The sequence below is a fragment of the Mobula birostris genome, chromosome 7, assembly GCF_030028105.1.
Source record: "Mobula birostris isolate sMobBir1 chromosome 7, sMobBir1.hap1, whole genome shotgun sequence".
NCBI classification, from domain to species: Eukaryota; Metazoa; Chordata; class Chondrichthyes; order Myliobatiformes; family Myliobatidae; genus Mobula; species Mobula birostris.
The window spans coordinates 6,632,896-6,648,908 of NC_092376.1; the positions used below are offsets into that span (position 1 = coordinate 6,632,896).

General features: G+C 42.4%; 1 protein-coding gene across 2 annotated transcripts in view; it reads left to right on the forward strand.

The window, feature by feature from the left end:
- Positions 1–16,013, forward strand: part of ints4 (integrator complex subunit 4) — a 100,753-nt gene that overhangs the window by 27,081 nt on the left and 57,659 nt on the right. The window contains exons 4-6 of one of the 2 annotated variants that reach the window (XM_072262554.1): positions 3,343–3,449; positions 6,295–6,480; positions 11,142–11,192. In XM_072262554.1, coding sequence (XP_072118655.1) covers positions 3,343–3,449; positions 6,295–6,480; positions 11,142–11,192 — 344 coding nt within the window. Of the gene's footprint in view, positions 1–3,342; positions 3,450–6,294; positions 6,481–10,109; positions 10,206–11,141; positions 11,193–16,013 lie in introns of those variants that run through there. The other variant, XM_072262555.1, reaches the window with a different exon arrangement.

A 16,013-nucleotide genomic window follows, 5' to 3' on the forward strand; every position in this document is an offset into this window, starting at 1 on the left:
TAAACTTACAGATTTACAAAATGAAAGTTTATTAGAACCAGTAACTGTCAAAGAACTGAACGTGGCCATCTCTAGGTTAAAGGCTGGAAAGTCCCTGGGTTCTGATGGGTTTACCTCAGAAGAGTGGCACAAGTCCCTGAAGACACAGTTAGCCCCATTACTACTTAACACCTTTAATTGGATCTTGCAGAGAGGAGAAACTCCACCTTCCTGGAGAGAAGCGATTATTTCAGTTATTCCTAAAGAGGGTAAAGATAAACTAGAATGTGGCTATTATCGGCCAATTAGTATTCTTAATTTAGATTACAAACTATTTACATCTATATTAGCGCGCAGATTGGAAAAGTTTTTACCTGGCCTAATCCATTTAGACCAGACTGGATTTATTCAACAAAGACAAACACAGGACAACATAAGGAGAACTTTGCACATATTAGAACAGGTTAATAAGAACGAAACAGAGACAATGGTAGTAGGATTGGACGCTGAGAAAGCTTTTGATTCGGTTAGTTGGGCATTCCTATACAGAGTGTTAGGAAGATTCGGCTTTCAAGAAAAGTTTATTAAAGTAATTCAGGCTCTATATGACAGCCCTACAGCCCAAATTAAGATAAATGTGGACCCCTCTGACTCCTTCATCTTAGAGAGAGGCACTAGACAGGGATGCCCAATTTCTCCTCTCCTTTTTGCACTATATATTGAACCGCTTGCCCAACTAATAAGACAGAACGAAATCGTAAAAGGTATCAAGGTGGCAGGGATTGAACAGAAAGTGGCGTTATTCGCAGATGATGTTTTGGTCTATCTGAGTGAACCAGAAAAATCATTTATAGGATTGTTTACACTGTTGGATGACTTTGGGAAAGTATCAGGTTATAAAATAAATGTAAAGAAAACGCAGGTTATGTCCCTAAATTATACACCATCCAAAAAATTGCAGGATACGTACGATCTTAAGTGGGAAGCTAAATCATTAAAATATTTAGGAATAACCCTGCCGAAGGATCTTTCAACACTGTCACAGGTAAATTATGGGCCATTAATCTCAGAGATAAAAGCAGATATGCATAGATGGAATCTTATCCCCTTTTTAAGTTTAAATTCAAGGATAAATACTATAAAAATGAATAGTCTTCCTTGGTTATTGTATCTTTTTCGTACTTTACCGGTGGAGGTGGATGATAATCAATTCAGGGAATGGGACAAATGGATTTCCCGCTTCATTTGGCAAGGAAAGAAACCTAGAATTCGATATAACACCTCACGGTTAGGGAAGGAAGGAGGAGGTATGGTTCTTCCTTGCCTGAGAAATTATTTTTATGCCTCACAGATAACCCCTCTGTTATATTGGTGTAATAGGGAATATAAGGCTAGATGGAAGGAAATAGAATTTGGATTAGTTGACAGTTTTCCTCTACAGGCCTCAATAGCTGACAAAGGATTGATGGCCCAGTTGGAAAAATTTAAAAACAGTTGGATAAATCTTACATTAAAAGTATGGCAGAAGGTGGTTAATTCATGTGGAATTAATAACATGTTAAAACTCTTTAGATGGTGTGCATATGATACCGAATTCCTTCCCAACAGAGGAGATAAAAGATTTGAGCTATGGATAAAGAAAGGTCTTACAACCTACCTCTCATTTATAGATAAAAGAGTATTACAAAGTTTCCAAATCCTGCAGGACAAACGTGGCCTAGAACACAATGACTTTTTTAGGTACCTTCAAGTACGAAACTATGTTAACCAGAATTGTAGATATATAGACCTATCAACAGTAGAATTAGAATTTTTCAAGATTCTGAATTCGGCTTGCAGTTCAATACCTAGTAAATCAGTTTCTCGATTATATAATGCACTCTCCCATGCTAAAAATGTAAATACACTGTATATTAAAGAGAAGTGGGAGAAAGAAGCGGGGTTGGTACTTTCAGAGGAGGCTTGGGGGAAAATCTGCAGCTTTCAATGGTCCTCGACTAATTCTTTGACTTGGAGAGAACATTGTTGGAGAAACATTATAAGATACTTCAAGACCCCATATCAGGAAAAATATAAAGATACAAACGTGACGTGTTGGAGAAGGTGCGGCTCCAAGGAGGCAAATCATTTTCATATTTTCTGGGATTGCCCTAAATTAAGTCTATATTGGGAAGGTATTCATAGAACATTAGTTAAGGTACTTAGGTCCCAGATACCTCTGAACTTTGAGACGCTCTATTTGGGGCACGTATTGTTTCTTGAACAGAAGGAAGATATAAAGTTGCTGCAGGCCCTCTTAGTGGCAAGCAAGAAATCAACCACTAGAAAGTGGCTAAATCCAATACCACCTACATTAGAAGATTGGCACGAAATTATCTTGGAAATATTTAAAATGGAAAAGTTGACTTACTCCCTGAGAATTCAAGAAGAAAAATTTGATCAAACCTGGAATAAATGGATTGAGTATATAACCCCAATGCGAGCAGACTTTAGATGACTCTCCTAATGATTTATGCTGCTCTTCTCATCAACACAGTAATATTGCTAATGTAAGCACCCCTAGTCTAAATGTCTTTTTTTTTTGTTTTCTTTTGGAAAATAGAGAATTAACACAAGTAAAGGGAAAGATTTGGGAAAGGGATAAAAAATGAAAAAATTAAGTAAATAAGTACATAGGGATTGGATAATTATGTCTGCGGGCAGGAGCAAGCATGAACAAATTAGGATATAAACACCTACAATGGTTGTTACATAGGCTTACATACAACATATTGGACCAGTGGAAATGGTCCAGAAGAGTTATAAGGAAACTATTATTACTATTTTTCTTAACAACTAATACCATTACTTAGCCTAATAGATTAGAATTACCACAGTACATAATTATCTATTAAGTGTCTAATTTCCTTTTATATCATCTCAATGTGTACTTAAGAATGTATAAATAATTATAGTTTTATACATATAAAAAATGGAAAAGGTTATATGTGTGAAAAAAGTACATGATATTTGTGAATTCCTTATCCAAATAAAAATAAAATTTAAAAAAAAAGAAGAAACTATTGACCTCTGCTTTAAATATACCCAATGATTTGGCCTCCATAGATTTCTGAGCCAACAAATTCCACAAATTCATCACCCTCTGGCTAAAGAAATTCCTCCTCGTCTCTGTTCTAAATTCTGATCCTGTGCCCTCTGGTCCTAGACTATAGGAAACGTCCTCTCCACATCCAATATTCAATAGGTGAACTACCTGTAATCATAGTTGGAAAAAAAAGATGTTGAAATGATGACAAAGTTTCTCAACAAGGGTGGAATTGCTGTATTGGAATAATTATTTCCATATGTGACATATTGTTGCAGAATCTCACCACGTCCTCGCCCAGTTATTGGACACCGCCTTGGTGATTGGCATTCAGCTACAAGACAACCTGCCTCTCAGTTTCCGTTTAGTTGAGATTGGTTGTAAGGTAAGAAACAGCTGCTCGGATGATTCTGATTCTCTGGTTGTTGGCAGGAGAGACAAAGAGGTACAAGTGATTCAATATTTAAGGTTGTTTATTGTCATTCTTCAGTGCACAAGTGTAAAGGAGAATAAAATGATTATTACTGCAGATCCGATGATGCAGCACAAAAAAAACACAACATGCAGGACACAATAAAAACACAAAATAAATATAAAGATAAAATCAATCCTATAATCCATGATCTACAAGTAACTGTAATAAATTACACTTGTGGCCATTTTTATTAGGTACGCCTGGTTAATGCAAATATCTAATCAGCCGATCATGTGGCAGCAACTCAATGCATAAAAGCATGCAAACGTGGGTTAAAAGGTTTTGTTATTGTTCACACCAAACATCAGAATTGGGAATACATGTAATCTAAGTGATTTTTGACCATGGAATGATTGTTGGTGCTAGACAAGGTGGTTTGAGTATCTCAGAAAATGCTGATCTCCTGGGACTTGCACGCACTGCGTTTTCTAGAATTTACAGACAATGATGCGAAAACAAAAAAAACATTCAGTGAGTGGCAGTTCCGTGGGCAAAAACGCCTTATTAATGAGAGAGATCAGAGGAGTATGGCCAGACTGGTTCAAGCTGACAGGAAGGTGACATTAACTCAAATAATCACATGTTACAACAGTGGTGTGCAGAAGAGCATTTCTAAATGCACAACATGTGGAACCTTGAAGTGGGTGGGCTACAGCAGCAGACCATGAACATAGATTCAGTACCACTTTACTAGATACAAAAGATACCTAATAAAGTGGCCACTGATTTTACGTACATAAAGGAACACGAGGTGATATATATGTAGTGGTGGTGTGGGGGGGTGGGGATGTTGATTAATGGGTGGTGCTGTTGATCAGCCTGACAACTTGAGGGAATTAACGATTTTTGACTACTTCTGGCAAGCTAAGTATAAAAATATTTTAGCAACACAAGATCCTCTTCAATCACATATCTACTTTCACAGACTGGGGTGGGAACACTCAGCAGGCCAGTCAGCATCTGTAGAGAGAGAAGCAGAGTCAACATTTTGTCAGAACGGGAGCAAATGTAAGGTTGGAGGGAAGACACAGGAGATGAGGGTGCAAAGACAATGCCAGTGAAATGGATAGAGGTCAGTCAGACCATAAGACGTAAGAGCAGAATTAGGCCATTTGGTCCATTGAGTCTGCTCTGCCATTCAATCATAGCTAATCATTTTTTCTTCTCCTCAGCCCCACGCCTTGGCCTTCCTTCTTGTAACCTATGATGCTGTCCCCAATCAAAAACCTATCAAATTTACACCCCTCTGTCCTGAGGCTGTGCCCTCTCATCCTAGACACCCTCCACCATTGGAAACATCCTTTACACGTCTACTCTGTCCAGACCTTTCAACATTGGAAAGGTTTCAGTGAGATCCCCCCTCACCTTCTAAATTTCTGTGAGTACAGACCCAGAGCCATCAAACATTCCTCATATGATAACCCTTTCATTCCTGGAATCATCCTTGTGAACCTCCTCTGAACCCTTTCCAATGCCAGCACATCTTTTCTTAGAGGAGGAGCCCAAAACTGTTCGCAATACTCAAGGTGAAGCCTCATCAGTGCCTTTTAAGCCTCAGCATCACATTCCTGCTCGTATATTCTAGGCCTCTTGAAATGAATGCTAGAATGGTTCGAGGATCCTCTGATTGGTAGGAGGCAGCGGCTGAGGATAAAAGGATCCTTTTCTGGTTGGCCGCCAGTGACTAGTGATGTTCCGCAGGGGTCGGTGTTAGGACTGAATCTAGGATCAAATGGCTTGTTGGATATGAAGAGCTTTTGATTGCTCTGGGCCTGTATTCGTCAGAATTCAGAAGAATGAGGGGTGACCTCATTGAAACCTATCAAATGGTGAAAGGCTGTGATGGAGAGGATGTTTCCTAGTTGGAGAGTCTAATACTAGACGGGACAGCCTCAGATTAGAGGGGTATCGGAGTTGCGGAGGAATTTTTTTTAGCCAAATGATGGTGAATCTGTAGAATTCTTTGCCCCAGGCAGCTGTAAACCCCAACTCTTTATATACCTTTAAGCCAGAGATTAATAGGTTCTTGATTGGTCAGGGCATGAGGTGCTATGGGGAGAAGGCAAGAGGTCGGGGCTGAATGGAAAATTGGATCAGCCATGATGAAATGATGGAGCAGACTCAATGGGCCAAATGGCCTAATTCTGCTCCTATATGTTGTGGTCTTATTGTTTTTAATTTCATTCAACCATGCATGAATACCAATGAATACACCCAAACAAAACAACATTATTCCAGGGCCAAGGTGCAAAACATAGTTTTGGTACTAATAATCACACACAGCACAAGACACATAATAAAGAGCAAGCATGTACAAGGTATCAGTAAAATAGAGTCACAGATAAAATATAGTCCAAGACTATAAGAAGAAATAGAGGTCATAGGTTATAGGCTAAGGGCGAAATGTTTAAAGGGAATATGAGGGGGAACATCTTCACTCACAGGGGTGGTGAGTGTGTGGGATGAGCTGCCAGCGAAAACGGCAGATTGCAACGTTTAAGGGAAATTTGGATAAGTACATGAATGGGAGGTCAATGGGACTAGGCAGAATAACTGTTCAGCGCAGACTGCTATTGTGCTCTATGACGCAATGATTTGCTGTTTCAGATGGCCAGCACCATTTACAGTGTTATGGACAAGTCAGAGTGTACTCCATTGAACATAAAGTGCTCTCAGACTCTCTGTGGTGATAAAGGATGCTGTAGCAAATCATCTATAGTAATTGTTGTGTTGTTGTTCCCCTGCAAATGACCAGCACCTGGCAGACACGTCCCACGTGGTACGGAACAAATGCTTGCAGCTGATTGGTTGCCTGGGGCCCCTAGAGAGGCTGGGGGCAAAGGAGCTGGAGAACGTGGCTGCCAAAGACGTGCAGAAGATCATCAGTGAATCGTTCACCGACCAGGATCCCCGGGTCCGAACAGCAGCAATGAAAGCCATGGTAAACTGAATTTCACTTGACCTCCCTCACAATATACTTTATTATATCTTCCTGCACTGTAACACTTCTGCAATTGTTATATCTTGTTCTGCCCAATGCACTGTGTAATGAATTGATCTAAATGAACAGTATGCAAGACAAGTTTTTCACTGTACTCTGGTCCATAAGCCAATTTAAAGGTTAAATATCTAAAGAGCCCACCCACCCCGGACATCCTCCCTTTTCCCCTCTTCCATTGAGCAGAAGATACAAAAGCCTGCAAGCATGGACTACCAGGTTCAAAGACAGCTTCTATGCCACTGCTACAAGACTATAATGATAAGATGGATCTCTGATCTGGCACTCTACCTCATTATGACTATTATTTATTCTGCCTTCAGTTGTTCTTTTACTTCGTACTACCTCAACGCATTGTTGTTCTGGATTGATCTGCTGAACATTATACAAGACTGGTTTTGCACTGTACCTTGGTAATAAACTCATTTACCAATTTGCCAAACCGTGTCTGCCTCCACGGTCTCCTTGGGCACCTATTTCTGTTTTTTAAAAAAAATGCTACTCAGATCCTTAAATTTCTCCCCTCTCACCTTAAACCTCTAGTTCTAGATTTCTTTTCCCTGAATGTCATCCAAACTGATCATTCCAAGCATACCTCTTCCTAGAGATGCTGCCTGGCCTGCTGCGTTCATGTAGCTTGAAATTCCAGCATCTGCAGATTTCCTCGTGTTTGTGATTCCAAACATACACTTAGTGGCTACTTTATTAGGTACACCTAGTTAATACAGTTATTTATTGAGATACAGCATGGAATAGGCTCTTCTAGCACCGACCAGCGATCGCCTGACTTAATCCTAGCCTAGTCACAGGACAATTTACAATGATCAAATAACTAGCCAACCGGTATATCTTTGGAGTGAGGGAGGAAGCTGCAGCAGCCATAGAAAACCTACGTGCTCATGGGGAGAATGTACAGACTCCTTAGAAGCAACAGCGGGAATTGAACTGGTACTGTAAAACGTTGTGCTAACCACTACGCTACCGTGCCTCTAATCAGCCAATCATGTGTCAGCAACTCAATGCATAAAAGCATGTAAATATGGTCAAAGAGGTTCAGCTGGTGTTCAGGCTAAACATCAGAATGGGGAAGAAATTACTTTCACCTTGGAATGATTGTTGGTGCCAGATGAGGTGGTTTGAGTAGCTCACAAACTGCTGATATCCTGGGATTTCATACACAACAGTCTCTGGAGTTAACAGACAATGGGGCAAAAAAAAATCCAGTGAGCGGCAGTATTGTAGGCAAAAAAGCCTTGTTACTGAGAGAGGTTGCGGGAGAATATCCAGACTGGTTCATGCCAACAGGACGGCAGCAGTAACTGAAATAACAACATTTGTACAACACTGTTGTGTGGAAGAGAATCTCTGAACACACAAAACGTCGAAACTTGAAGAGGATGGGCTGCAGCAGCCGCAGAGGACCACACCACATTCCACTCCTTTACCTGATAAACCGGCCACTGGGTGTGGGTACAAGAGGTTGTGTGGAGTGATGAGTCTGACTGTCATATTGTTAAATTGATTTTTTATTGCCACATGTATTGAGGTACAGTGGAAAAACACGGTTTGACATGCCAAACATACGGATAATTTCATCACATCGGTGTAATGAGCTCGTGTAAGGGAAAAGAGTAACGGAGCACAGAAGGAAGGTTGTAAGGTCAAGGTGTATCTTATTTATTTAGAGATAAATAGGATCAGGTGTCAGAGGCTCTGTACTCAGATCGCACTCTCTGTCTTGTTGGTAGGGGAGAGTGAGGGTCGTTGCTTTGCTGCTGCTTGTGCATGGGGGTGGGGGAGTAGGGCATTTTGGGGTTCTAACATTTTTACTGTCCCTCATTTTTGGGGCACTCTTCTGTTTTTGTGGATGTCTGCAAAGAATAAGAATATATTGTATATATTTTCTGATATTAAATGGAACCATTGAAACTAGCAGCCACCTATTTAACCCCAGCCTAATCACAGGACAATTTATAATAACCAATTAACCTACTAAGCTGTCTGTCTTTGGACCATGGGAGGAAACTAGAGCACCTGGACGAAACCTACACGGTTCACGGGGAGAATGTACAAACTCCTTACAGACGGCGGTGGAATTGAACTCTGAACTCGATGCCCCGTGCTACGCTACCGTGGTGCCCCTATCACTCAGTAGTTTTATAACAGCAGGATAGAAACTGTCCTCGTGCCTGTGGTGCGTGCTTTCAGGCCTTTGTATCTTCTGTCCGATGGGAGAGGGGAGAGAGAGAATGTCCAGGGTGGGTAAGGTCTTTGATTATGTTGGTGCAGTGGTGATGTTCCCTGTAGCTGGGATAGCTAGGACCAAGGGTCATTCTTAGAGTAAAGGGTCAGACAAGTGTAAGCCTGAGGTTCGGCCAGCATGCGTTTGTCTAGGAGAGGACAGCCTCTGGCCAAACTGAGAAATCTCGTTTGTGTGGATGCTGTGTGATATGTTGCCCGGTTACAAATCTGCACCACAAAATATCAGACAGTACACCATGTGCAATAAAATGATTGAACTTTATAAATCTTAATCTGACTGTCGGGTTAGTAAAGAAAATAAAAAGAAAAAGGGCCCATTTTAATGAAACAGTCTAATGTGCACGTTGGAGCTCACGGTTGTCCGTCCATTCGTTCCCCACCGACCTCCGAGCGTTGCTGACCCTTGCACCCTGGCTCCAAGTCCACTCCATTTGGCAGTCTACCGACCCTCTCCACTCGCGTCTTCTCTCTTCACCTCTTGCCGACAAAAGACCACGAATACCTTCTCTCAGATCCACAAGAAAGAAACAACGTGCCTCTTATTGGACGGCGCACATTCCAAAGCCCCCATTATCTCTCTAGTCATAACCCAAACGTTGCTGCTACAGAGAAACCATTACATTAGCAGTGAAACATTACAGAGAAACCATTACATTAGCAGTGAAACATTACAGAAAGGCCATTACATTAGCAGTGAAACATCGCAGAGAAACCATTACATTAGCAGTGAAACATTGCAGAAAGGCCGTTACATTAGCAGTGAAACATTGCAGAAAGGCCGTTACATTAGCAGTGAAACATTGCAGAAAGGCTTTTTATTAGCAGTGAAACATTACAGAGAGGTCGTTACATTAGCAGTGAAACATTGCAGAAAGGCTTTTTATTAGCAGTGAAACATTACAGAGAGGTCGTTACATTAGCAGTGAAACATTACAGAGAAACCATTACATTAGCAGTGAAACATTACAGAAAGGCTGTTACGTTAACAGTGAAACATTACAGAGAGACCATTACATTAGCAGTGAAACTTTACAGAGTGTCACACGAAGTAGAACTATAAAACAATGCAGAATTAAGTGTTACAGTTACAGAGAAAATGCAGTGGAGGTAAACAATGTGCAATGTTATAATGAGGTAGATTGTGAGATCAAGAGTCACAATTGTACTTGAGAACCATTCAATAGTCTTATGACAGTGGGGTAGAAGTTGTTCTTGAGCCTGTTGGTATGTGTATTCTTCTAATTTTGTATCTTCTGCCCAGTTGCAGGAGGAGATTTGCTGATGATACAAAGATTGGAGGTGTAGTGGGCAGTGAGGAAGGTTTTCAAAGCTTGCAGAAGGATTTGGACCAGCTGGAAAAATGGACTGAAAAATGGCAGATGGAGTTTAATACAGACAAGTGTGAGGTATTGCACTTTGGAAGGACAAACCAAGGTAGAACATACAGGATAAATGGTAAGGCACTGAGGAGTGCAGTAGAACAGAGGGATCTGGGAATACAGATACAAAATTCCCTAAAAGTGGCGTCACAAGTAGATAGGGTCGTAAAGAAAGCTCTTGGTACATTGGCCTTTATTAATCAAAGTATTGAGTATAAGAGCTGGAATGTTATGATGAGGTTGTAGAAAGCATTGGTAAGGCCGTATCTGGAGTATTGTGTTCAGTTTTGGTCACCAAATTACAGGAAGGATATTAATAAGGTTGAAAGAGTGCAGAGAAGGTTAACAAGGATGTTGCCGGGACTTGAGAAACTCAGTTACAGAGAAAGGTTGAATAGGTTAGGACTTTATTCCCTGGAGCGTAGAAGAATGAGGGGAGATTTGATAGAGGTATATAAAATTATGATGGGTGTAGATAGAGTGAATGCAAGCAGGCTTTTTCCACTGATGCAAGGGGAGAAAAAAACCAGAGGACATGGGTTAAGGGTGAAGGGGGAAATGTTTAAAGGGAACATTAGTTGGGGCTTCTTCACACAGAGAGTTGTGGGAGTGTGGAATGAGCTGCCAGACGAGGTGGTAAATGTGGGTTCTTTTTTAACATTTAAGAATAAATTGGACAGATACATGGATGGGAGGTGTATGGAGGGATATGGTCCGTGTGCAGGTCAGTGGGACTAGGCAGAAAGTGGTTCGGCACAGCCAAGAAGGGCCAAAAGGCCTGTTTCTGTGCTGTAGTTTTTCTATGGTTGTGGGAGAAGAGAGAATGTATGCGGTGAGTGGATTTACAGAATGGTCTGTGCTCTTTTCTGTTGTTGGTTGCTCAGACCACAAGGTTAATGATTCCCAGCATGGTGTTTATTCCGTGTCACTGGTACTCATACTGCCTCTTCTGCTCTGTCCTAGTTACAACTCCACGAACGGGGAATGAAGCTGCAGCAGACCATCTACTCTCAGGTAAAGACAATAAGCCCTCTCAGAATGCCACACACAACATTTCAGAGGAACTCAGCCGATCGGGCAACATCTATGGAGGGGGAATAAACAGTCCACGTTTTGGCCTAGACCCTTCACCTTTCCATCAACCCTCACAGTCCCCTCAACCTCTCCCGCTCCCCCTCCCTACCTGCTCCCAGTCCCTCCCACTCTCTCCAGCTGTCCCACAACTCTCCAACAGTTCTGTCCTCCTCTTCCAGTACTGGCCTGTGCGCCCCTAATTTCTATCGTAACAGAAACGGAGAACGTTCAAAGCTCTCAACAAGCGAGGAAGCATCTGCTGTTAGTGAAGCAAAGTTAAGATGGGTAGCAGAAGAGATTCTGCAGATGCTGAAACTTCAGAGCAACACCATCAAAATGCTGGAGGAACTCAGAGGTGAGGCAGCATTGGTGGAGAGGAATAAAGAGTCGACATTTCAGGCTGAGACCCTTCATCAGGACTGGAAAGGAAGGAGGCAGAAGTCAGAATAAGAAGGTGGGGGGGAAGGGGGGAGGAGTGCAAGTTGGAGACCAGGTTAGGGGAAGGTGGGTGGGTGAGTGAGAGAGGGGGAGTGATGTAAGAAGCTGAAAGGTGATTAGTGGAAGAAGTAAAGAGCTGAAGCAGGAGGAATCTGATAGGAGAGGAGAGTGGACCATGGGAGAAAGAGAAGGAGTATTGTCACCAGATTGAGGTTACAGAGAGGTGCAGAGAGGAGAGGGTGTGATACGGGAGGCACAGATGGAGAATGGAAAAAGAGAGGGGGGATGGAGAGTTGGGGGGTGTGGTTGGTAATATAGTCATGGAGCAATATAGTGGGGTACAGATCGCTCAAGCACTCCATGCTAGCCACGGTGCCCACCCAACTAGTTCCAATTTCCTGAATTTGTCCCACATCCCTCTAAGCCCCTTTTCAGCTAGTGCTTCTTAAATGATACCGTAAGACCATAAGATGTAGAAGCAGAATGAGGCCCTCTGCTGTTTCATCATTTTCCTCCTTAGCCCCAATCTCCTGCCTTCTCCCCGTATCCCTTCATGTCCTGACTGATCAAGAATATGTGAACCTCTGCCTTTAATATACCCAATGATTTGGCCTTCACAGCTGGCTGTGGCCAGAAATTCCACAGATTCACCACTCTCAGGCTAAAGAAATTCTTCTTTGTCTCCGTTCTAAAAAAGACGTCTCTCTATTCCGAGGCTGTGTCTTCTGACTTAGACTCCCCCCACTAAAGGAAACATTCTCTCCACATCCACTTTATCAAGGCCTTTCACCATTCAATAGGTTTCAATGAGGCTACCCTCATTCTTCTGAATTCCAGGGAATACAGGCCCAGAGCCATCAAACGCTCTTCATATGACAAGCCATTCACTCCTGGAATCATTTTTGTGAACCGCCTTTGAACCCTCTCCAACATCAGCACATCCTTTCTTAGCTAAGTAGCCCAGAACTGCTCACAATATGCCAAGTGAGGCAACCAGTGCTTTATAAAGTTTCAAAATTGCATCGTTGCTTTTATATTCTAGTCCTCTTGAAATGAAATTAACCTTAAGGGAATCCTGCACAAGAACTCCCAAGTCCCTTCAATCACCTGTCTCAATCACTTCTTCCAGCAGCTTATTCCATATACTCACTCCTTATGAGGGATATGTTTAGGGTAAGTTAGACAATGGGGTGACCCGTTGGGGCACCCTTTGAGAGAAGTGCAGTCTGATGTGAACAGAATGAACATTAAATTTTTCTGAATGCTATTGGTATCACTTTGCATTGGAAATTGAAGAAGAAAAGCTCAGTTGATTAAAGAAGAGCGACGCGTAGCAAGGCAAATATAGCTCCTCGTTTAACGAAGGACACTTTTGATGGCATCACTTCTGGTTGATCTGCCACCCTTGTGGCTCTTGTTGTCATTTTGGAGACGTGCAGTCCTTTCATCCGCCGTCTCTCCATCTCTTCTGCTGTTAATTCTTTGTCTCTGATCTTGGAGACGTGCATTTCTCTGCTCCTTTGTCTCTTCCTCTCTCCTCCTCCTTGTGCCTGTTTTTGTTATTCTGAGATGTGCAGTCCTTTCATCCCCCGTCTCTTCATCTCTTCTGCTGTTTGTAGTTTGTCTCTGATCCTGGAGACGTGCATTTCTCAGATCCTTTGTCTCTTCTTCTCTTACCTTTTTTGTCCTGACTCTTCGATCCTGGAGTCATGCGGCCCTGGCCTCATCCGATTCTTGTTCTCTCCCTCTCCTTGCCACTTCCCGACGACGTTTGGCATCATCTCTTGACCATACTGTCCCCCTTCTCTTTCCACACAGTATAATTAGGCTGACCATATTTTTTTTTACCCTAATGCTGGATAGAAGATACGAAACAGTAACACCAAAGCCTCCAGGATGCTGATTATTCTTGATGATGTGGTTGGCACTCTCCTAAATAGACGTGATATAGTCACCGCTGTCCTTTGACTGCAGCAAAGGGTTTGATGAGTGTCTCGAAGTACGTCATTACAATAAGATTTAATTATCTCTTATTGATGGGTCTCAGTTTGATCTGTCCCAATCCTGCACATGCTGATGGTGATTAGCAGAATGTGACCGCTCGAAATAGCTGCCCTGCCCTTTTGCTCTGGTTGGTGTCACTGCTGTGAGCATCGTGTGTCACTTCTGAGGCTGGCCGTGCGCATGCGTAGTGGTGTCACGTTGCAGTTTCCATCATGGCTGACATCGGCTCTCAGGTGAAAGCAGGGCTGTTGATTTTGGCGAGTGAGCAATTTTTAACGAATATATAACCCTGAACCTTGACTGCATTCTGTAAGTTAGCACATTTTAAGTTGATTTAGCCAAAAATAGTGCCGCTGTAATGCACTGTTTGCGCTAATTGGAGGTCACAAACAGACAAACAGAGCATGAGAGTTTTAATAGTATATAGATGCAAGCAGGCTTTTTTTTACTACTTTATTTTCAAAATTTCAAAAGAAAACAATGAAATCATCAAGAACATACCAGCTCAGACATGTATAAAAATGAAATAAGCAAAAAAAAAAAGGGACATAACATTAGAGGGATGCCTATTGTACAAAGTGCTCAAAAATACTAAACATTAAATCTCAGTTGAGGGCCATGAGAAATCAGCTGGGGGGAAATTGCTCACCGCCCCCGGCCTCGTCCAGGTAGGCAAGAAATGGATCCCAGATAGCTGAAAATTTTTTAATTGAATTGGTTCTCAAGAACCTAAGTTTGTCCAGCTGTATGACTGAGATCATATCAGCCATCCATCTCCGAAAGGAAGGGGGAGAGGATGATTTCCATTCCCTCAAGGTAAGTCTTTTGGCAACAATCATCCCCAGCATCAGAGATTGTTGTATGGCTGCAGGGAAACAAATAGTAGATTGCGAGCAGCCAAATATAGCCAGACCAGCAAGCAGGCTTTTTCTACTGAGGAACAGTGAGACCACAACTAGAGCTCATGGGTTAAGGGTGACAGGTGAAATATTTAAGGGGAACATGAAGGGTAACTCCTTCACTCAGAAGGTGGTGCGAGTGTGGAATGAGTTGCCAGCGGAAGTGGTGGATGTGAGTTTGACTGCAACATCTAAGAGAAGCTTGGATAGGTACATGGGTGGAAGGGGTATGGAGGTCTGTGGTCCAGTTGCAGTCAATATGATTATGCAGAATAATAAAAAAAACTCAACAGGAATTAACAGGAATTCTGCAGATGCTGGAGATTCAAGCAACACACATCAAAGTTGCTGGTGAACGCAGCAGGCCAGGCAGCATCTCTAGGAAGAGGTGCAGTCGACGTTTCAGGCTGAGACCCTTCGTCAGGACAAAGGGTCCTAGAGATGCTGCCTGGCCTGCTGCATTCACCAGCAACTTTGATGTGTGATGCAGAATAATAGTTTGGAATGGATTAGATGGTCCAAAGGGCCTGTTTTGGTGCTGCCGTGTTCTATAATTCTTAACTCCTAATTATTCTGATCCTTCTTCCCTCCATCCTCTGCATGCTCGTGTGCCTTTCGAAGAGTCTGTTACACGCTCCTCTGATATCTGCCTCCACTATCACCCCGGCAGTGCATTTTGCGCCCCCATCACTCTCTGCAAATACAAAAGCACCTGGCATACCTCCTTTCTACTTTCCCTCTTACATCTTAAATGCATGCTGTCTAGTACTAGACATTTCAGTCCTGCGATAAAGAATGTTTAAGAGATTCTTTGACAGGCATGTGAATAATGGAGGGATGTAGCCAATGTTCAGAGAACAGGGATTGGATTAATTAGGATTCATCAGCTTATTTGGCAAAAGAAGGTCTCTGCTGTGCTGTAATGTTCTATGTATCCACTCTGGACCTTTATATTGTTAAATGCCTTTATTAGATCCCGCCTCTGCTCTAAGAAGAATCCTGTATATCACATAACTTTAGAAACATACCAAATCTCCCCTCATAGAAAGATGCCCCTTTAGAACGGAGATGAGGAGGAATTTCTTTAGCCAGAGCGTGGTGAATCTGTGGAATTCATTGCCACAGACTGCTGTGGAGGCCATGTTACTGGGTATATTTAAAGTGGAGATTCCTGGCTACTTAATGGGTACCATGGTAACGTAGCAGTTAGCCCGACGCTATTACAGCTCGGACATTTCAGAGTTCAATTCCGTTGCCGTTCTGTAAGGAGTTTGTATGTCCTCCCTGTGACTGAGTGGGTTTTCCCCAGTGCTCCTGTCTCCTCCCACAGTCCAAAGGTGTACTGGATAGGGTAATTAGTCATTGTTAATTGTCCCATGGTTGGATTAGGGTTAATCAGGGTTGCTGGGACGGCATGGCT